This window comes from Camarhynchus parvulus, chromosome 11 (assembly GCF_901933205.1).
Source record: "Camarhynchus parvulus chromosome 11, STF_HiC, whole genome shotgun sequence".
Taxonomy (NCBI): domain Eukaryota; kingdom Metazoa; phylum Chordata; class Aves; order Passeriformes; family Thraupidae; genus Camarhynchus; species Camarhynchus parvulus.
This window is the reverse complement of record NC_044581.1, coordinates 3,234,698-3,255,888: the sequence shown is the minus strand read 5'-3', so window position 1 is coordinate 3,255,888 and position 21,191 is coordinate 3,234,698. Positions and strand designations below refer to the sequence as shown.

General features: G+C 48.6%; 1 protein-coding gene across 1 annotated transcript; it reads right to left on the bottom strand.

Annotated features, from left to right (window-relative positions):
- Nucleotides 1-678: 678 nt before the first annotated feature.
- Nucleotides 679-21,169, bottom strand: COTL1 (coactosin like F-actin binding protein 1). Its single transcript, XM_030955876.1, has 4 exons — nucleotides 20,970-21,169; nucleotides 20,563-20,645; nucleotides 9,828-9,985; nucleotides 679-2,014 (listed from the first exon to the last, which is right to left on the bottom strand). Exons 1-4 carry the CDS (start codon nucleotides 21,044-21,046, stop codon nucleotides 1,904-1,906), a joined length of 429 nt encoding a protein of 142 aa, XP_030811736.1. The 5' UTR covers nucleotides 21,047-21,169; the 3' UTR covers nucleotides 679-1,903.
- Nucleotides 21,170-21,191: the final 22 nt, after the last annotated feature.

Sequence of the window (21,191 nt, the reverse complement as noted above, 5' to 3'; positions counted from 1 at the left end):
TTTGCCTCTGGTGAACTCTTTCTTGAGCCCCCACCACAGCTGGTGCTGATGAATTTCTTGTGATGGTGCTGCCATGCTTCACAACCAGGCAGAGATTTGTGCCACAGGGTGTCAAATTCGAGTTTATCATGGTCACTGAACCAGCAAGGCAAAGCCTCAGAGCATCACAAGCTCTCTGCAAAGCTCCTCCCCATTAGTTATGCCTGTCCCTGCTGCCAGTCCTGTAAAAAACAACCATTTTCCTTCTTTCAGGGCAAGGTTTAGGAAGTCCTGTCCAGAACTGTAATGCCCCATGTAACCCTGTGCAGGAAGCTGCAAAACTTGTCTGAAAGTGTTGTTCTTGTTCCCAAATCTATTCCTGACCTCTCTGCATTTATTTTCCCTGGCTGTGAAATTCTCTTTGACCTAATTACAATTCCCACTTGGTGTTTTGGCACTGGAAATGGAGAAGCAGAGCTGCTGAACAAAAAAGTGTGTCAGGTGCACTGTGGTCACCTCTGCCTCTCAGAGCAGACAAGGGCTGCAGGCACTGGGATCATTTTATATCTAAGCCAGTGTTTAATTCTCCTAATAGCCCCAAGATTGCAGCAGCTCAAAGCTTCACACCAAGGATTAAGAAACATCCTAAATATGGGCTTGTTGCAGGGATGGTAAAAGAACAACAGAGTCTCTGAGAACTATTCTTGAAAAACATTTATTCTGTCATGGATTTACAGCTCTGACTCCCAAGCCCCACAGCCTCTCCCAACAGGTCATTCTGGGGACAGTTACCTTGGATGGAAAAACAAAAGCCATACAAAGGAGCCCCCCCACCCCAAACACACAGTTTGGTACCAAACTGAGCCCAGGTTTTCTCTGGGCCTCTGCTGTTGGATATTTAACCCCAGCTGGGATGGAGCTGCCCTGCCCCATCCCTTGGTCCCAGCTGGAGCGTGTTCCCTGCCAAAGGCCCCAAGGAACTGAAGGTGTTGTGTTTAACTGCAGAATAACCAGGGGGGACAGGGGTGGGGAAGGATTCAGCAGCTGCTCTTTTTTTCAGACATCACTGAAAAAGGACATCTATGCATTTCAGTTTCACCTCCTGAGCCCCAGCATTAGCAAAGTCAGATACAAACCCAGAGACCAACGTACACAAAATAGTGACCAAGATCCAGACATTTCTAAGCCCCTCAGTTTACTGTGCTGTGACACCTCCAAAAAGCAACAAAACCCACGTTAGGATTGTGGTGGATCTTATTTTTAAGAGGGAGGGACAGAGATGCAGCACAGAGCATAGCAACTGTCAAGCAATGTTTAAGGCAAATTTATTCCCATTTATCAGGAGTCAAAGAAATGGTTTTGTTTGTTGGCTTTGTTGTTGAAGCTGTTAGATAACATCTCAGCTGGACATTTCTGCTTAGATGATTTAATCAAAGTTTGAGGGAAGTCATCTCAAGCTGATCTGAGCCTAGAACAGCAAATAATGTTATTCCCAAGAATATCAGCCAGAACAAATTTTTTAAAAATTAAAATAATTGATGTTCAGAACTCCCCCAAAACTTTCTTCCCTCAGGAACCAGGTTGAGCCCAAGTAAAACACACAGACATGAAGAAGGACACAAGGCAAGCCTCTACAAACACAGGGCTGAGTAGGACCAAAGCAGAGCCAAACCTAAATTCCACAGGTGTGAAACAGAGTTATGAATAAAAAAAGAGGGGAAAAAAGAAAAACAGAGCCCCAGAGAGGAATGTTTCATGAGAGAGATGGAAAATAAAAGTCCTCTGAATGCAAAAAAAAGGGAGTTCTTAGGTGCAGCCACAGAAAGCTGGGGAGTTCAGTTGCCTCATCTCTCAGGTGTGTTAGTTTGTTGTGCCTTTGCCCTCCCTTGGAGATGCAGGTGATGGTGCCAGGAGGTTCCTGCCTTTACTCAGTCTGTGCATCATAATTAGCCCCCCCTGCTTTCTTCAGCTCGTTCTTGATGTAATCCTCATCCAGCTCTTTGTGGTCACTGATCACAAATTCTTTGGCAAAGTTCTGCAAGAGATAAAGAAAAAGCCTGTTAACAAAGGGGGATATTCTTCATTAGCTGAATGAAGATGGGTTATCCAGCTTCCCTGGGTGTCTGAGCTGCATACCCTGATCTCCTGTGGCTGGGATGATAAATAGCAAGCTGTGGATGAGACAGAGGGCTGGTGAAGGCAAAACCCAACACTTAACCTGGAAAAATGTTATGTTTCCACTTCCACAGCCACCGGCTGCAGACCCAGTGCAGGGGTGCAGCAGCTCTCAGGTTAGGTCAAGTTCCCTAAGCAGAACGTGAACTGAAACACTGAAAATTATTGACCTCCTGAGCACCACTGACCCTCAGCATAATCTTGGCCAAGTCACTAATCCTCTCTGTGCCCTTTTTAGGGCCCCTTCTCCTAAAAAAAGAACAGCACCACCCCAGAGTCCACTACAGTGTCACACCTGTGAAGGACTGAGCAGCACAGGGATGCTCCCAGGAGCAAACACAAGCCAGACACTGCCCCAGCCAGGCTCTGCACAGGCTCTGCCCTGTGCTTTGAGTCCCAAGTGAGCTGCTGGGTGGATGCACTTGTGTGCTGCAGGGCAGTTTCCTCCCTCTGGAGAGCTCGGCAGCTCCTGGAGCTGGGCAAGTGCTGGGATGTGAGGTGGGGACACAGAAAACCTTGCTGGGAGCAGAATGGGACCCAGGGTGCCTTTAGGGCTCCTGTCAGAGCAGTGGCAGCTCAGGGATTTTTTTTTCCCTTGTTGGGGGCTGTCCTTCCTGCCTCCCAGCAGGGCTGGCATGGCATCCATGTGTGTGCACAGCCATCTCAGCAAACAGCCCGTTTGCTGCCTGCTTTAGCGTTTTCCTCCCCTTCCTAACCACAACTGAGAGCACTGCATGAGTCTCCCTTCCCCCACCCCAGGGACATGACAAACACAAGCATCCACTGCACTCCACCAAAACCACGAATTAAAATCCCAACAGCTTTGCTGTGACATCTCAGGGAATCTGCAATGCCCCAATCCCTGGGCGGTGAGCTCCCCAAAAGGTGATGGAGAAGGAGGGAACGCTTTGGGAGGGCGGCAGGAATCTTGTGTGGGTCTCCCTGGCACTGGCACAACGGGAAGGGGGGCTCCTAATTGGTTTCAGCCTCTAAGCCATGGGAGAGCTCTTTATTTGGCAGCATCCCAAGGGTCTCAGTTTGGGATCAGAGTCAGATAAAGGAGGGGGTGGAGGAGGATGCGGCTTGAAAGAGCCTCAGCACCTCTTTCATGCGATGGGAGAGATGGAAAGGAGAGGAAAACAGCTCCCTCCTCCCTCTCTGGGCCGTGGCTGATCCTGTTTCACACTGCAGGAAATCCTCGGAGCAGCTCGGGAGCCTTGGCTGCTCTGCTGTGCCTGAGGGCCCTGCACAGAGTGCTCAGCACTAACAGCCCTGCCTGCAATGCCCGGTTTCCCGGCCATGTGGGCAGCACAGGCACTCATCCACAGCTTGGCAGAGTGCAGGGAAAATGGGAAAGACATTGCTTTTTAGAGAAAAACAAATCCTTTTCTTTTTCTTTTATTTTCGTGTGTTTTTTTTTTTTAAGATAGAAATAAAGAGGCAAACTGCCCAAACCATCAGATTTAGTCATGCTCACGAGTGTCCTACTTCCAGGTCTCCAGGGTGACATCTCTGCAAAGCTCAGCCCTGGCTAAGACCCACCCCAGGATTTTCAGCTGTTTGATGCTCCTATGTGAGTCTTGAGCTGAGCCCTTTCAATTCCTTTTCTATGGTACCAGGTTTAACACATTTTCCTCACCTTGGGAGCAGATTATCCAAGACTACATGATTTCAGGGCGAGTCTTTGCCCTGCTTTAGTGAGAACTGAGGCAGGTCCATAAAACCATTTCTGAGAGGGATTCCATGAAAAGTGTATTTTATAAGTGTGGGGAGGGATTTCTTCAATGCCCACTCTGCAGAATCCAGCTGATTCTGAAATTGAAACTGCAAGTGCACTCATGCCCAAGCAGAGCAGAATTCATTCCATGTGCCACAAAGTAAATACAATTACTCAGATGCCTTCTCAAGTAGACACTTATCCAGATGACTCCTGGGTGATGATGTGTGGGCATCAGCCACCATTTCACATCAGCACCACCAAGACACCTTACAAGGAATGAACAGTGTCCCCCTAGCAGTGGCCAGATGGATTCTGCTCCCAGCCACTCTTAAATATCCTCTTAGCTGACTGGGCCACCTCTTGTGCCAGATTTGTACCCTCAGAGTGCAATCTGGGTCACTGCTATTAATAACTCTGCTTTATTCCACTCTCTCAGGGTGCTCCTTGGTTCCTCACACCAGCTCTAACCCACCACGGCGTCTCCTCAAGCCTGGCCCCAAGGAGGGAAGATGCTTTTGGTGAGTTTGGTGCCTGGAATTTGTGATTTTAACATCCTGCTTGACCTTCAGCCACAGCCTCCCTCATCACTCTGAATTTACTGTCTGAGCTCTCTGGGGCTGAGCTTTAGTTCAGGCTGCAAATCCTAAGGCACGGTGCATAACTCTGATGCTTGGGCCCTTGATTTGCTGACATGTGTCTTCATCTTACATCCTCCACTTCCTTTTCCCTTCTCCTCCCCCCAACCCCAGGCTTTCTACAACCACAGCAAGCCCTGCCAGTGAATTCTGGCCTTTGTCTTCACCCCAGCCAGCAGCAGCCTCCAGATAACAAAAACAATGATGCCATTTATCTTTATCACTCTCACAACACAACAGTGACCACAGCCTCTTTGCTTTGCCTCTCAAGTCAGTGAACAGCACACAGGAATACGAGGTTCACTCCTGGCTCTCCAGTGCACCTCTCTGGCTCCAGCTCCTCCTTGTGCCTCAGAGTCACAATTTTGGAATGCCATCCCCTGTGCCAAGCACACCAGGCACAGACTGAGAGGGCTCCAACCATGCAGGAGCAAAGAAGGAGGCTGCATCCCTCCCTGGGAAGAATGAAATTTGTGCAGAAAGCTCAACCCTTCTCTCCCAGCCAACTTAAGGGGGGGAAAAAGGGTGGAGTAGATTCTCTTCCAAGCCCTGAATGTTTAGCATATGGGCCATAAAATTTCCCTAAATTGCCCAAGGGAAAATCCGTGTGGTGCAGATATTGTACCAAACCAGGTCTGCAGAGGCCCTTGAAAATCCCAGCCTAGGAAGCTGAAGCCAGGAGTAAAATCCTTGCATAGGCTACAGACACTTCCCAGCAGCTACAGATGGTGCCAGGTAGCTGAGCAGCTTCTTGCCATTTTTTATTTATTTTATTTTCACTGGGGCTTGGAGCAGCTTCTGCTGATGTTCAGAACTCTCAGTTCTACTGTGCTTAATGCCACCACTCCCATGCACTGGTCACCCCATCCTCAGTGCAGAGGAGGTGACATCTCCCAGGATTCTTTTCCAGCAGGCTCTGAGTCCCAGCCCTACAGCAAACCTGCCCCTGCACTCAGCTGTCAGACTCCAAGCTCAGCAAAAACCCTCTCTTCAAATCCACTCCCTGCCAATTTTACATGGAGCAGTTCCAGACTCTGAGAGAAGCCAGTCCAAACCTCTGGCAAACACTTGTCTCAGCAATGGGAGCTGCATTTCAGCTGCTCTGCAAATTCTCCCTGCTGTGCTTCATCCCACTGGAAGAGTCACAAGTCTGTGTGTCAGACACAGGGAGATGAGAAGCTGCTGATTCTGATCCTCTTCTCTAGACTAGGAGTTCTTGTAAATCCATATCCATTGGGTATGGTCATTGCAGTAAACCAGAATAGGAAAAACAACCAAAAAGGAGAATTTAGTTTGCCTTCCCAGCAGGATCTCACTCACCCTCATGAGTAACTCTCAAAGCCACTGTGACATAGCTGTTCCCTGTGAGTTTCATTTCCTGCCTCTAACAAAGCTATTAAACCTTCTAGTTTAATTTGGCTATTTCATCTTCTGCTCAGGACTCTGTACTGATATGAGAAAACCAAAGCACATCCAGAGAATTCTGTGTGATCCCTGGATCAGGGACAGGGACCCCATCAGTGGCTGCTCCCTCATGGGACACATCATGAGTGCAGTGAGAAATCCAGAGGAAAAGGGAAAGGTGAGCAAAAAAAAATATTTGAGTGTGAGCTGCAAAATAGGAACTCAGTAGAGCTGTTGACATCATGAAAGCCAAATGAATTCCTCACCAAAAATAATGATGAATAAAATGCCTTGAATATTTGCTCACAGAAACAGAGCTGTTTTACCCTGAATATGAATTAGGGAAATAACAGAGCACATGATTGTGTGGGGGAAGGAGTGCTGATGAAAACAGAGTCAAAATCCATGGAAAATCTGACAAATTGGCAAAGATTGGGCAGTTCCTTTGCTGGGAGAGTCCTGCAGGACATGAATTCAGCCCTGTCAGAAAAAAGACCCCAGTGCTGCCTAAGGAAGAGTTAAAATCTCCTGGTAGGAAATGCAGTTATGAAGGGACAGAGTTCAGAGAGGAAGGAACACTCAGAGGGAAACCAAGTCCTGGCTCCATTTCTTTGGTGTTTGCATCAGAACCACCCCATTGCCACAGCCCCTGTGCCTGGGCTGGTCCTTGCTGTGGGGTCTGGTGACCAAAGTGCAGCTGGCAGGGGACACCAGTGCTGTGGGGTGGCTCTCTGAACACATCTGCCAGGTCACCCTGGCCACAAGGTGACACATGGCTGCTGCTGCTGCTGCCAAACAGACGCAGAAATCACTGCTCCATGAAGTTCCCAGTTGTTTAGATTGTTCTAGGGGCGGGTTAAGACTCTTCCCCAGAAATGATCTCCCAAGCATCTTAAGCAGCTGCCTGCAATGGGAAATTCTGTGCCATTCTTGCCCCATTAGACCTGTCCCTGGCATGGAGAGGAGCCCAGTGGGTAGGATGTGGGATTGTGCATCTCCCTGTCTCCATTTCACAGCAGTCTCACACAGTAAGACTTAGCTAGACCCATTTTTACAGATAAATACTTGTTCCCCATCCTGGCCTTACTCCTAATCTGCTCCCAGCTGAACTGCTTGGACCAGGCTGCAGGCTGGAGCCAACATTTCCTGCTGAGTTAAGGAGGAAAGGATGGAAAAATAAATGGCTGTGGGGGAAAAAAATAGCTCCTGATAGTTCCTTAAATGGATTTTTCTACAATCCAAAAGAAATACAATAAACTCAAAAGCCATTTTCCAACAACATTAAAGAGCTAATGAGCATAGGTCCAAGCAGGGCCAGAAGACCTGGCTCTCATCTAGCACAGATCAGAGGAACTACAGCTATTTGTAGCAGATGAGATCCATCCCTGTAATTTGACAGTTATTACAGCAAAAAATCAATTGTCCTTTCTTCCTGAGAGGTTTTCTGGCAACCTCCTGCACTCACTATCAGCACTCCAGAGCCACCTCCCCATGGATTTCACAGCACCTGCTCCTCCTTCCAAGGGAGGAACACAAAAGCCAGGGCAGCCCAGTTCCTCCTCTGCTCTGTAATAGTTCATCCCTCTGTTCACAGCCCATAATCCCCTCCTCACCAGTTCATGTCCCTGTGCTTTCCTGATGGAAGGTGCTTCTGGGAGCCCAATAACCATTCCTGGTGGGATCCTCTTTGTCCCAGGGCTGGGCTGTGCTGGCAGGAGGTGCCTGAGCTGACTGGCTTTCCCTTGGTCTCACAAGAACAGCAACATTTATTGGTGTTTGCTGAGCCCTGAGCTGAGCTCAGCCCAGCTATCAGTACAGCACAGGATATAAAGCAGGAATCTCCTCACACTTGGGTCTTAAATAAAGACCCACAGGTGCTTTGGCAAATAGTACAAGATTGTGAGAGCCCTTCAGGTTTTGCTGAGGGCTTCTCAGGGTGAAGAGCTGCTCTTCTGGAATGCCAAGCTGTCCCTTGTGCAGATCAAAGCTGTACAAAATCCTCCTTGTGCCACCCTTCCACAGGGTGAGCGCACCTGTGGGCCCAACTGCACCTGCACCCATTCAGGGTTTGCAGACCGAAAAATTCCTACCTTAGGATACTGCTTATTCCAAATGATGAACCAACACTGGCTCAGATTTGAAGTTTATCATTACAGAAATAATAAAAAAAGTGTATTTTTCTGTGTATAACTCACATGTCAAATAATCTCTGTAAAAAACAGGACACTGAGAATGTACCTGAAGGTCAAGGGAACTGCTAAGAGTGAAATAGCTCTGGGATAAACTCCCTCCATTAAATTTCAGTTGGACTTTCTTGTCCTTGTTTGTTCTGACAGATTACCTGCAAGGTCACAGGCATAAAAAGAAGAAAATGGTTCTGCTTTATCTCACTGCACTCAGAGGGATTCTGTTGCATATCAAGAACTATTCAAAATACTTGTCAAGATAATTTCTTCTGGACAGGAGATCACCATTGCTGTGACATTCAGAAATGCTTTGCAAGCATTTATAGACAAGGTTGCTCAGTAAAAGTATATCAAGCACCAGTTGTATTGTTTTTATATTTTAGTACAGACTAATTGGAATATGAAAGCTTTAAAGTAACAGCTAAGAATGGTTAATGCTCCACCAGATTATTAACTTGTACAGACTACTAATCAAAGATGAAACAAGTGAAATTGCAAATTATATGTAACAGACCTAGGGACAGATCTGAGCACAGTGCTCAGGAATGCTATTCAACTCAACAGGAATACATTGTCTAAACAGATTTTTAAGAAAATCTTTGGCTTAGTGACTCATATAAGAGTCATTCATTAGTACTCTATAATTTCATCTTCAGCTACAATTACGCAGTTTCAGCTGCTTCCCATGAGCAGAAACTTGCTTTCCTATCTCTCAGGTGTCATTCTGGAAGTTTCTTTGGAGAACATGCCCCCTCTGAGTCGTCATTCTGAAACATTCAGCACCAGAGTTTATCCTCTGGAAAGACAGGAATGTATTATCTTCATTCTTCTTATCTAAATGTAATCTTCTGTATCATATAAACTACCAAAGAGTCGAGGGGGCTTCATTCTCACCCTTCCCAGTGTCCTGTTGGGAGGTTTCTTTACACTGGCAAGAGCTCAGTTATTGAGGGAGATTAATTTAATCATCAGCCCCTTCTCCAAGAGCATAAACAAAACCATCTCCCATGCTCTGGTGAGCTGGTTCTACGTTTCATTGGAAGAGCTAATCTTGTTTTAAATTCTCCTCCAGAGGAAAAATTCCAAACATCAGCATCCTCTCCATCACAGCCAGGTCTCAGCTGTGCCTCCCACGAGTCACTTCTCTCCTGGCTGTTGTTTGTTCTCACTTGGACTGAGCACATTTCTCTTTCCCCTGCTACGCCCAAGGCCAAACAAAGCCTGTTCACATCTAGTTAGCCATTAAGAGCTGTTAGTTAATTGGTGCCACGGGGACTTCAGACTTTGGGTGATTAGCTCCACAAACCCACTGTGCAAAGGCAAAAGGCCTCTGGAGAAGTTTAAACAAAGGTGTGGGTTTTCCTGTTTAATTTTACCTGCTAAACTGAATACTGCTGATGATCATTCAATAGTGAATTATTTCCATAGCAAGGAAGGGGATGGGACACATCTCAGTGGGGACAAGGAGGGGAGTGCAGAAATTCCCTCCTCATGAAATAGCTAAGGCAGCCTTAAGCTCAAAAGATGCTTCTTTATGCCTGAGTGCTCAAAGGGCAGATGTTAAGCCCTCCTAGGAGGAAGACAGGCAATAGGAAACTGTCTTCTTTTTAAAGGATTAACTCCTAAGTTGGAGGATGAGCCAACCCTTGCCTCTCTCTCCCTCCTGCTGCTGTTGGTACAGAGAACAGCATTGGGAGCTGGTGGTTAGGAGCATAAGGAAGAGGTTACCTGTACTACTTCCTTGACCAGAGTCTTGTCAGTCCCAGTTTTGGCTCTCTGCAGGCCACTGACATCCTCTCCAATCCAGGTGATGAGGGCAAACTTGACTCTCTTGCTCATGGCATCGCCGGTGGTGAATCGGACAAAGCCGAACAATCGCACATCGTCTGCGGAGGCAAAAAAGGGACCAAGGGATTAAAACCAGCAACATCCCTGCCTTCCATTCTCCAGGCTGAGCCTACTGCTCTCAAACACCAAGGCAAGGCACTGATCCTGTGTTCAGTGCCAGCATTTGGGAATCAGGGGGCAGGACAGGGCTCTGCTCACATGCCCTGTGCTTGCAAGTTGTGCTGTGCCCGTGTGGGCTCTGCCCCTTCTGGGTTCTCTGAGTTCCTGGGAGGAAGCTGGCTGTGCTGGACACCCCACAGCACAGTGGAAATGGCTAAAATACAGTCAGCAGGCAGGTCAAGAGCACAGTTACACATTCAGCCAAATGGTTCATCTGCAGGTCTGGTGAAGAAGGGAAGACAGCAATATCCTGGTGTCTCTTTCTTACAGAACAGCAGGATTAGGGTCACACTTCATAACATTACCAGAAACTGGCCATTGTGCAAGTCTGATCTCTCTCCCTCCTTCCACCCACTTCTGGCTCACTTGTAGTATGAGTTCACAAGAAGGAGGGGAGAGGAAGGAGGAAAAGAAAAATCTGCAAGGACTTGCCCAGGTGTGTTTTTCTACTCCTTCCAAAGCTCTGGAGGGAAAAGTCCTGGACTTTTGAGCTGTGCTGATCCTTGTTTCACAGCTGGCTTGTGCTACATCACACCAGACTAATTTAGCCTGGCCATATGTGTGACAACCTTGCAGACTCTTATCTCAGAGAGCTCCTTCCTCCATCTCCTGTGACTCATGGAGCAGTTGGAAGCTTCCTGATCAGGAGCAAGCACCATCCCCCTGCATCCCAGGCTCCAAGGGATGCTGGAACCTTCCACCAGGAGGGCAGAAAGCAGAGCAGATGGACACTTGTGCAATTGTGGAATATTTCTAATAATCAATATTTCAATCTTCATCTCTCAGAGGTCACTCGAGGCCTTTAAAGGAGGTGACTCAAAGCAGAAGAACAAACCTGCTGTTAGAGAAGACTCCTGGTAATCCTGGCACACTTGTTGTGGCCAGTTCAATGTGCCTTAGAGGGATTTGCTGGGTTGACTAATTGCCAGGTGAAAATGTAGGCTCCAGGTGTAGGAATGACTGCCAACATCCCCAGCACACTCTGTGAGCAGCCAGGACAGCCCCAGGAGCTCTGGAGACAGGGCAGAAGCAGCTCTAAACTGCTCATCCCCTGAAAATAAGCTGCTAGAAATCAATGTTTTAAAAAATTGGGATATTCTGTGCAAGTTAACAGATCTCAGAGCTTCTTTAACACTTTCATTTGCCAAAATGTGGACAAAGACAAAATAGAAGACTTTTTTAAATCTGAAAAAAATCCACCTCTGCTCTCCCTGTTTTATTCTCTTTGTTCTTTTTTTTTTTTTTTTGTCACTGACCGAGTAATACTGGGCAAACTGGAAAATGGATGTAGGGGGGTGTGTGAGCCAGTACAATGCTCAAAACAAACTCCTCTGAAGATTTCAAAATAGAAACAAAAAGAAAGATCTTATTCAGAGGAAAAATCCAGATGGATCTTTGGCAGGAGAGAAAGAGCCGTGTACCAACAATGCGGGCAAACAAAACTTCTCTCTCATTTGCCCTGCTACTGGTGAGTGTAGGAAATGCACGTGGGGGCTGCTGCTTCTGACAGCAAATCCTCTTCCCAAGATTGATTAGAGCCATAAATGAAGCGACAGCCAGGAAATACCCAAGGTGAAGAGAGACAGTAAATCCCCTAATGTTACAATCAACAGATCCAGGAGCCAGCCTTGCTTCCCCAGCTCTGACAGCAAACAGGCCACACTCTGCCCACAACTGTTCTGTGGCTCCTCTGGGAGCAGTCCTGGCAGTCCCAGAGTGCTGGGAGCTCCTGCACTGCAGCGGTGTCACTGCCCTTCCCATGGAGCCCTCAGTCCCCACCTTGAGCCTGGGGGTTTTCATCCCTGCCCCTTCTAGCAGAGGCTGCCCCAGAGCCTGAACACTGCAGTGTGCCCCTTTGTAATAAAGGGAGTGGAAAAAAGATAATGAATGTGAAAAGCCAGTGCTTTTTCATAGCAGCACAGAGAGGAAGCTCCAGGGATGCCCCATCCAAGTGTCCAAGGCCAGGTTGGAGGGGGCTTGGAGCAACTTGGGATAGTTGTCCCTGCTTATGATGGGGCTGGAATGAAATGATCTTTAAGGCCCCTTCCAGCACAAACCATTCTGGGATTCTATGAATTTGTGTGTCAGAATAACTTCCCTTTGGCATTAACCCACAGCTCGCTGGCAGCAGCAGGATTTGCTTCTCAGCAGAACTTCCAGTGCTTGCCCATCCTGGCTGAAAGCAGCTCCATGACTGAAGAGAGCCAAACCCAGCGATTCCAGCTTTCATCCATGAGCACCTGAGCATGAACAACTCTTACTTGACTAATTGCCAGGTGAAAATGTAGGCTCCAGGTGTAGGAATGACTGCCAGCATCCCCAGCACACTCTGTGAGCAGCCAGGACAGCCTCAGGAGCTCTGGAGACAGGGGAGAAGCAGCTCTAAACTGTCCTGTAAGTTTAATGAGCACCTGAGGTTGGACTGGGGCTCTGAGTCACCTCTTGGGCAGATTTTCCTGGGGCTGCTTCACTTGTGGGGGCTTGAAGGAGGCACACCCCAGCTGGCTCCTGTCTCCCCATGGAGTTTAAACCCCACTGGAGGCAGAGCAGGCTCTTTAGCACAAACAGGATATTTAGCACAAACGTGATGCCTTAGCTGCTATGCAGGATGTGAATCGCGCTGCACACAAAGCCAGAGGGAATGTGAATTGGAGCCCTGAGCAATTAACATGTCTCAGTTCCTAAAAGGGCATCAGGGACGGATGGAGAGGTTTTTAGCACTAGCTCAGTATAAGCCTCTCCAAGTGCAGGTCAAAATCCCTGAGCAGAAGTGGCTGAGTTTCACAATTAGGCTGAAGCGTGTTCGGAGTGATAAGGGGATCAAAACGCAAGTTTTTCCCTGCTCCCAGATTTCCTCTTTCACAGTTCATCAGTTCTGCCCTGCCACATCAACTCCCCACGCTGGAAGTCATCAATGCCATCAGTGCCAACTCCCTGAGAAATCTCAAGCATTAACATCCACCAGTCCCTGCTCACACAAAAGCACTCACGGTGGTTTTAGGAATTTGCTGGGAGTGAGGGGAGCAGAACAAATCAGAGAGAGACAGCACAGATTGCCCCTCAAGGAGGAAATCCTGCCCAGAGCTGTGCCGCCCCTTCCCAGCCACTGAGACGTGAATTTCAGGGCAGAGAGAAGTGAATAACTGGTCTGGGGAGAACGGAAATAGCAGCTTTATTTGAGATCACACAGGATCCAAACAGCAGAAATTCACAATGTTTATTCGATTAATACCACGGCTCCCTTCACAATGGCTGGACAAACAGTGAGCAGCACAATGAACGCCTTAACAAGCATCACTTGGTATTTCTCTCCAAACTCTTTATTTATCACTAAGACAGGATTTTCCAAATATTCTGCTTAAGCTGCCCTTGGCTGTCAACAAAGCTTGATGCCAAACTACAGAGATTTCCTTCATGGTATCCTTCCCCTTTTCTACATCCACTCAAGTGCTTTGGTTCAGTTGTACTGAAAAATTCCCCATTTAAAATGCAGTGAGTCATCAGTAAAAGATAATAGCTGCAGGAAAGAAATTCACTGCCAAACCATCATGGTTCTGAGGGCTCTGAGTGGCCAGGCCAGAGATGTGCCACGATAAAATCCCTGCTCCCAGCTTCACCTGCTGAACCAAGGTCACAGGCAGCCAGGCAGGTGATGGACTGACCCGCTTTTGTCTTCTGTCCAACATGAATTACTACAGCATGTGACAGGTTCCATGAAGATTTGATTTGTTTGCTTCAATTGGATTAATTTTAGATTAATTTGTCAATTTTCCACCTCTTCAGTCAGCGCCGTGGTCACGTGGCTACAAGTGCAGACAGAAATGTTCCTTCCCTCTCCCTACACTGTTTTTTCCTCTTAAACCCTGCACTGAGCCCACGGCTCTCATGCAGGGCCGCCTTGCTCCACCCCAACGTGTTCATTCCGTCATCTCAGATGTGTCTGACCCCACCACAGGGCTTTGCTGGGACACCAAACCTCCTCCAGGTGACTTGGGGTGGCCCATGTGAGTGCAGGGACACAAGTGCAGGGACAGCGACCCCACAGTGGCTCCTCTGCTCCAGGGACGTGCTGCTACCCCAGTGACAGTCGTGGTTCCTCTCCTGACCTGGTGGATACTGAGGGCAAAGCGGGAGCAAAAGAGGACCCAGCTCTTCCCTGAAGGAAGGAATGGTGCTGCTGGTTGGCCAGAAGGGCGAGGCAGGCCCCAAAACAAAGGGCAGGCAAAAGGTAGAGACCTCTTCTTTCCTTGCTCCTGTGCCCACCGTGGGATGGCAAAGGCAGACCAGGACATTTTAATTAAACACCACAAAACCAAGAGCTACCATCAGTTACCATCACAAAACCAAAGAGTTATCAAGAGTTACCAAAAACACCCAAGAATTACCATCAGTTACCATCACAAAACCAAAGAGTTCCCATTAGTTACCATCACAAAACCAAAGAGTTACTAAGAGTTACCAGAAAACCAAAGAGTTACCAAGAGTTACCATCACTGCAGGCCTTGACCCGATGAGTTACTCCCACAAAAATCAGTGAGAATATTCCCTAAAGCCACACCCTGTCCACAGCAGGGCCAGGCTAAGCCTGGGCTCCAGCTGGCAGCCAGGAGATCTCTGTGACCCTGCCAAGAGCACGTCCACACAGGCAGGGAGGGCACAGGGGCAGGGTGACAAACTCCATAAGCCACCCATGGCCCCAGGTCTTCCTTGAAATAGCCAGTAAGGGAAAGCAGGAGAGATGAACACTGAAGAGGAAAAACAAAAGCAGCAGGAGATTGATTTACAAGGCCCATTTTAGCAACTTAAGATGCAGCCAAATGCAGATAAGCACCTATCTCATTATATGTCCTCGTGTGTTTTTACAAATCTTTCCTACAACCTCAGGTGCCGACGTTACCTTGGTGATGTCTCAACTCACAGCTCCTACCTTTTTAATGTGCAGCCCAGGCTTTCTGGGACAATTGATCTAAACCCCAAAAAACTTGTATTTTTATTAGGAGCCAATTCTATTTCTATTTTCTAATATTTTGTGTCAACCCCAAATGATTTTATAGGGTATTTATTTTCTGTTCTTCTAAAGATTTTCTGTTCTTCCTGCTGCTGAATGCCCAGTGTGGTTTTGGGCTGATCTTTTCAGACACATGAATAACTATCCCATTTCATGCTGTCATTGCAATTATTTATCTGCACTGAGGCTTTCCAAATAAAAGGCTCATTATTTCTTTTGTCAGAGATGCATTGAAAACAGCTGTTCACATATGGCATGGGGGGGAGGTGGGGGGAAATCCAGCCTTCTGACCACTCCATTTTTTTTAATGGCAGAATACACACTAAAAAAAATGAAATTAAACCACAGACAGAGCCAATGTGATGCTCTGCTGCTTCATAATAGAGACACTGAGGCAATGTCCAGGGCAATCAGGTACAACAGACGCACAAAAAAGTTCCACAGGATGTCATTTCAGTTGTAACTCATTCTGCTCTTCTCAGCAACAGCATTACCAGCCCAGTTATAAGACTTTGAAATTAAAAACATCCAAAAAAAATCCTAAGAGCTGTCACATCCTTCCATACAATAACCTTCAACTCTTATCTATTTCTGGCCTCAAATGCACCAGCTCAGCTGTTTTTTTTTGGTTTATTTTTCAAAGTGTACTGATGGCATGTAGTACTAACCACCAAATTAATGCTTGCTCTGGAGCCAGGCCATCTGCAGAGGCAAGGGCTGGAACTGGGAGGTAAAATGGATCAGAAGCCTTGAATCAAGTCCTTGTTTAATGCAGAGGTAATCTGTGCTGCTAAACCCAACCAAAACAGTCTCAGCCAGCAGACACGGGGTGTCCACAGGGAGTGGTCAATGACCCTGACACAGTGAATGTCCTCAGCTTTGTGTCCTGACTCTGTGGGTCAGACCAGGGCCAGCACAGGCCGGACATTGGCCCTTAGGCAGGACTGCAAGAGGAAGAGCCCCCAGCAGCCACGAAGGATGTCCAGTGGCCTAAACCAAGCTCCTTGGCCTAAACCAACCTCCATGGCCTAAACCAAGCTCCTTGGCCTAAACCAACCTCCGTGGCCTAAACCAACCTCCTTGGCCTAAACCAACCTCCGTGGCCTAAACCAACCTCCATGGCCTAAACCAACCTCCTTGGCCTAAACCAACCTCCATGGCCTAAACCAACCTCCATGGCCTAAACCAACCTCCTTGGCTTAGACCAACCTCCTTGGCCTAAACCAACCTCCTTGGCCTAAACCAACCTCCATGGTCTAAACCAACCTCTGTGGCCTAAACCAACCTCCATGGCCTAAACCAACCTCCATGGCCTAAACCAACCTCCTTGGCTTAGACCAACCTCCATGGCCTAAACCAACCTCCTTGGCCTAAACCAACCTCCATGGTCTAAACCAACCTCTGTGGCCTAAACCAACCTCCTTGGCCTAAACCAACCTCCTTGGCCTAAACCAACCTCCATGGCCTAAACCAAGCTCCTTGGCCTAAACCAACCTCCATGGTCTAAACCAACCTCCGTGGCCTAAACCAACCTCCATGGCCTAAACCAACCTCCTTGGCCTAAACCAACCTCCGTGGCCTAAACCAACCTCCTTGGCCTAAACCAAGCTCCTTGGCCTAAACCAACCTCCACGGCCTAAACCAACCTCCTTGGCCTAAACCAACCTCCTTGGCCTAAACCAACCTCCGTGGTCTAAACCAAGCTCCATGGCTTAGACCAACCTCCTTGGCTTAGACCAACCTCCTTGGCCTAAACCAACCTCCATGGCTTAAACCAACCTCCTTGGCCTAAACCAACCTCCATGGCCTAAACCAATCTCTGTGGCTTAAACCAGCTTCCTTGGCTTTGCTTTGGGATAGGCTGGAGGAGAGGTCTCACACACGTGGGGCTGCCTTTGGGGGCCAGGGAAGATGGATGCCTGGCTCTAAAGCAGGGCCTGCTGCCTCCCAGGCAGTGCTGGAGTTGTCTGAGACAAACAGACCTTGACAGGGACAGCGTGACAGCGACTGACACACAGAAGTTCAGGGTCAGGCTCTGTTTGCAGCATCACCCCAGGACCCTGAGCAAAAGGACACTGAAGGAGCTCTTCTTTCCATGTTTCCTTGGCAGCTGCTGTCCCCAAACGGGTATGGGGAAAATGTGATAATTTAATGATGCTGTTTGTTCAACCTTTCTGTTCCTACACAAAGCTTAGTGAAGATGGAAGGAAGAAAAGGCCTCCACACCAGGATCTGTAAGATGCAGGTCTGATGTGGGAGGTGTATCTGAGAGCACAGCAGAGAAGAGAACCCGCAGCAGGGCCAGCAGCAGCTCCTGGCTCAGGGCAGGGCCTCTCTGCCCCAGCTCAGCACCTGTGGCACGTGTGCTCCCCCAGCAGCCCCAGAGCAGGGCTGGAGGTGTGCAGAGCTGGTTTCTGACACGGCCTCCCTCAGCTGCTACTTCCTCTAAAAGAAGCAGTTTCAGTTTCTCTCCTTTCCCTTTGTCCCCAGCCACTCTGGTTCCCCAAGGAGGTTTGCAGAGGCAGTGATGGGCATGGAAAAGGCTATGGATAGAGGGGAAAAAAGCAAAAATAGGAGCTGTTACCAACAGCCCTCTGATGTCTGTCACTGCACAAGGCAGGACATCCAGCACAGGCAAAGAGATTCCAAACTGGCACAAGAGCCCCTCCTGGTCCCAGAGCCGCAGGAGCCAGCACACAGCGACCCCGCCCAGCGCCCGGCAGGGGAGCCGAGTGTGCCAAGGTGCTTTTCATCAGAATGGCTCTTAAGGAAAGCAGGGACACGGATGTTTGCAGCTCGGAACGGCGCTGAAATAGGTGCTGCAGAAAGTGGAGCAGAGCGAGCTCTGACGGTGACTCTTTGCACGCTGAGATTTGCAATCCCGGCTCCTGCTCTCACCTCCGACCACCAAGTGATGCTCAGCTTCTACCAGAGGCAGCTGCTGCACTTCGTGGCTTTCAGGGCAGTGTTTCTCACACAACAGGAACTTAAAACAAAGAAGTTTGTTCTGATACCAAGGTTTTTTACATTTTTAATTGCATTTTTTGAAGCTGTCTGCATTGGTAGCATCTCTTCTCCCTTCCAAAGAAATGTAAAAGGAGATGGAAGAGACCAGGACGAAAGAGATGGAGCAACAAGAATAAATACTATTCAACAGCTTTTTCTATCCCTTGCTACTCTTTTTTACTGACTTTGTTTCAGTAGAAATATTCCAACAACTTCTACTTCCACTTTCTTCCAGATGGGAAGGAAAGCTCCAACTTCACTGCTGGCACAAGGTTTGATCCCTGACTATGTCTAGCGGGCCAGGTGAAGGTTTGCTGCACAGATGGAGGCTCCAAAACTTGCATGTCTTCCTTCCCCAAATGCAGCACCGAAATTCGTGGGTGGAGGAAGATCCTTTTCAGCTCTCAGCCAAGGACCAGGCACCTCAATTTGCCTTTTTTTTAAGCCTCCAACAGCTGTGCTCCAGAGGTGCCTTTGAGGACAACTTCTTGGCCCTGGTGTGCCAGGGAACAGCCCTCAGCAGGTGCACAAGGGAAAGGGAAAGGAGGAACAGGGAGCAATGGAGCAGCTCTAAGGGATTTAACTCCCCATTAAAGGCTAACAATACCCCACAAGTGCCCTATATTTAACTCTTTCCTTACTGAGCTTATTTCTAAAATATGGCACATTTCCTTTTTGTCTATCTTGGGGCCAGCTTGCTTTGAGCACCCTGTTTATAAGCCCTGTTAAGAACACAGATGTGGCCACACTCCAGAGTGCAGTGTGTGCCTCTGCTATTTGTCATCCTCATCCTCCCCAGCCCAACTCCTGCCTGTGCTCTGCCAAAGCCCCTCTGCCTGCTCAGCCACTCCAGAAAAGGATTCCCTTTGCCACAGGATGGAGGAGAGGAAGTTCTTCAGTTCTTTTCTCTTCCAGAAAAAGCATTGAAAATCAGTTCAAAGAAAAAGAAAGACAGGGGCTGTATAAAAGCAAGGAGAGAAAATAAATGGGGAAGGCTCCCCTGCAAGCCTCAGGTGTCTGGAGACAGCAGAGATGCTCAGTTAATTTGGTCAGGAGAGGAGACAGAGAACTCAGATCCTGATCTCCCAAGGGAACAATTAACCACTGCCATGAACTTCCACAGTGCTGAGCCCTGGGATTCCCTGGGTTCCAGGTAATTGCTTTTCCCTTCTGTTGCCCACTAAAAAGAGTTGAGTGGGAAGGAGTTCCTGCAGTGCAGGATCAGCTCTTCTGACACCAACCACAGCAGGACCTTTCCTAGTTCTGAGAATTTTCCTGCAGGTTCTCAGGAACAGCTGGAAACGAGTGGCTGCATTAATCTCAGTGAGACCCACTGCCAACATCGTAGCAGAGCAGCATAAACCATCATCATTTCAGGGCTCCTTTCCAGGGACTAAAATACACTTTTCTCCTGTCAGATCAGAGCTGTCCTGCCCTCAGTTACTTTCCTGGGAGTTCTCCCACTCAGTAAAGCCCAGTCAATCCCTGGGACTGCCAGCCCCATGGTGTCCCCGTGAACTGCCCCAGCTTGGGAGGACAGAGACTGCTCAACACAATTCAGACAAAGAATTCTGAAAGTACAGGTGATTGCTTGTACAGTAACTGGCTGAGTAAGTCTTTGTTATAATCCAGTATTAGTAAAAAATACTCCATATCTCACCTCACTTGGTGACATTGTTAACTAGCAGCCAAGATAGGAGGAAAACTGATAAAAACTGAGATAAAAATCAAAACCCTCTTTTGTGAAACTCATCAAAAGTCAGATCAGAGGCAGCTAAACACTCCTGAATTTATCTTCATTTTTCCCAGGCTTTGTTCCTGCCCTGAACGTTCCACAGCCGGCAGCTCCACAATTCACTGCCACGTTTGAACCTGGAGCCGCAACAGTTGCGGTTGTGCAACGCCACATCTGCGATTGTTCGATTGTTTGCAGGGCTGTATTGTTCGAGCCCAGCTTTGCAACGACCACCCTCCGCTCAGGTTTTGTGTCTTTAAAAAAACCCCAGCCTTCCAACTGCAGTCACTTTAGTGCTATGATTTTCAGGAGGATGTTATAAGTATTTAATGATCAACGATCTGCACGACCGCATCTTTCTGGCCACAACCGAGTCGGTTTTGCCCTGAAATTGCATTGCCAAACAAGGCGGCCGTTGCTTATCGGGCGTTTTATCTGGTTTATAACCGAGGAGCAATGAAAGATTGTGCAAAGAGGGGAGGAAGAGCCCAAAGGACGTGAAGTCTAAGGGTGAGACAAAGGACTCGCTGGACTATGGACTTGGGGCAGTTGCACTCTGTGGGGCTGGAAGGCGATCCCGCAGGACAGGGCGGGCAGGGAAGCAGCAGCACTAATCCCGGTCCCCCCAAGTTTCCTCCCGTCCTTTCCCCTCTCAGCGGGCAGCAGGAGGGGCAGAAAGGGGCCAAGGCAGCGGAGACGGAGCTTACCTGTGCACTTCCTTTTGAAGGTTTCATAGTCTACCCCTTGGTCTCCAGGGACGATCGTAGAGCCATTGTACTTAAACGTCACCCTTCGGGGAGGGAAAAGACAAGGGGAATAATACAGTTAAAAGTCACCTTTTAGGGTGGGGTAAAGGAGAGGGGAACAACACGTTTAAAAGTCACCCTTTGGAATGGGGGAAGGGAAGGCGAAGAACACACCGAACAGTCAGAGTCTTTAGGAAAGGAAAGGAGGAGATGGGGAAGAATAGGCGGTGAAAAACCCATCCTTTAGGAAGAGAGGAAGAGGAGAAGGGGCAAGGTCTGTAGAATTCACCCTTTGGGGAGCGGGGAGAGAGAACGGCGAACCCCAGCGCGCCGCTGCCCGTCCGGGGGGATGCCGGGGGGGCACCTACCAGTTCACCTCGGTGGCATCGTCCCTGACGAGGTTGTACGCCTCCCTGCACGCCTCCTTGTCGATTTTGGTGGCCATGGGGGCGAAGGGGGGGGGAAGGCAGCGCGGAGCGGCGCGGAGCTTGGGGGGCCGCGGCCGCCGCTGCTGCCGCACCGCGCTGAGCGAGCCGAGCCGAGCCGAGCCGAGCCGAGCCTGGCCCCGCGCAGCGCGGCCGTCCCGCCCC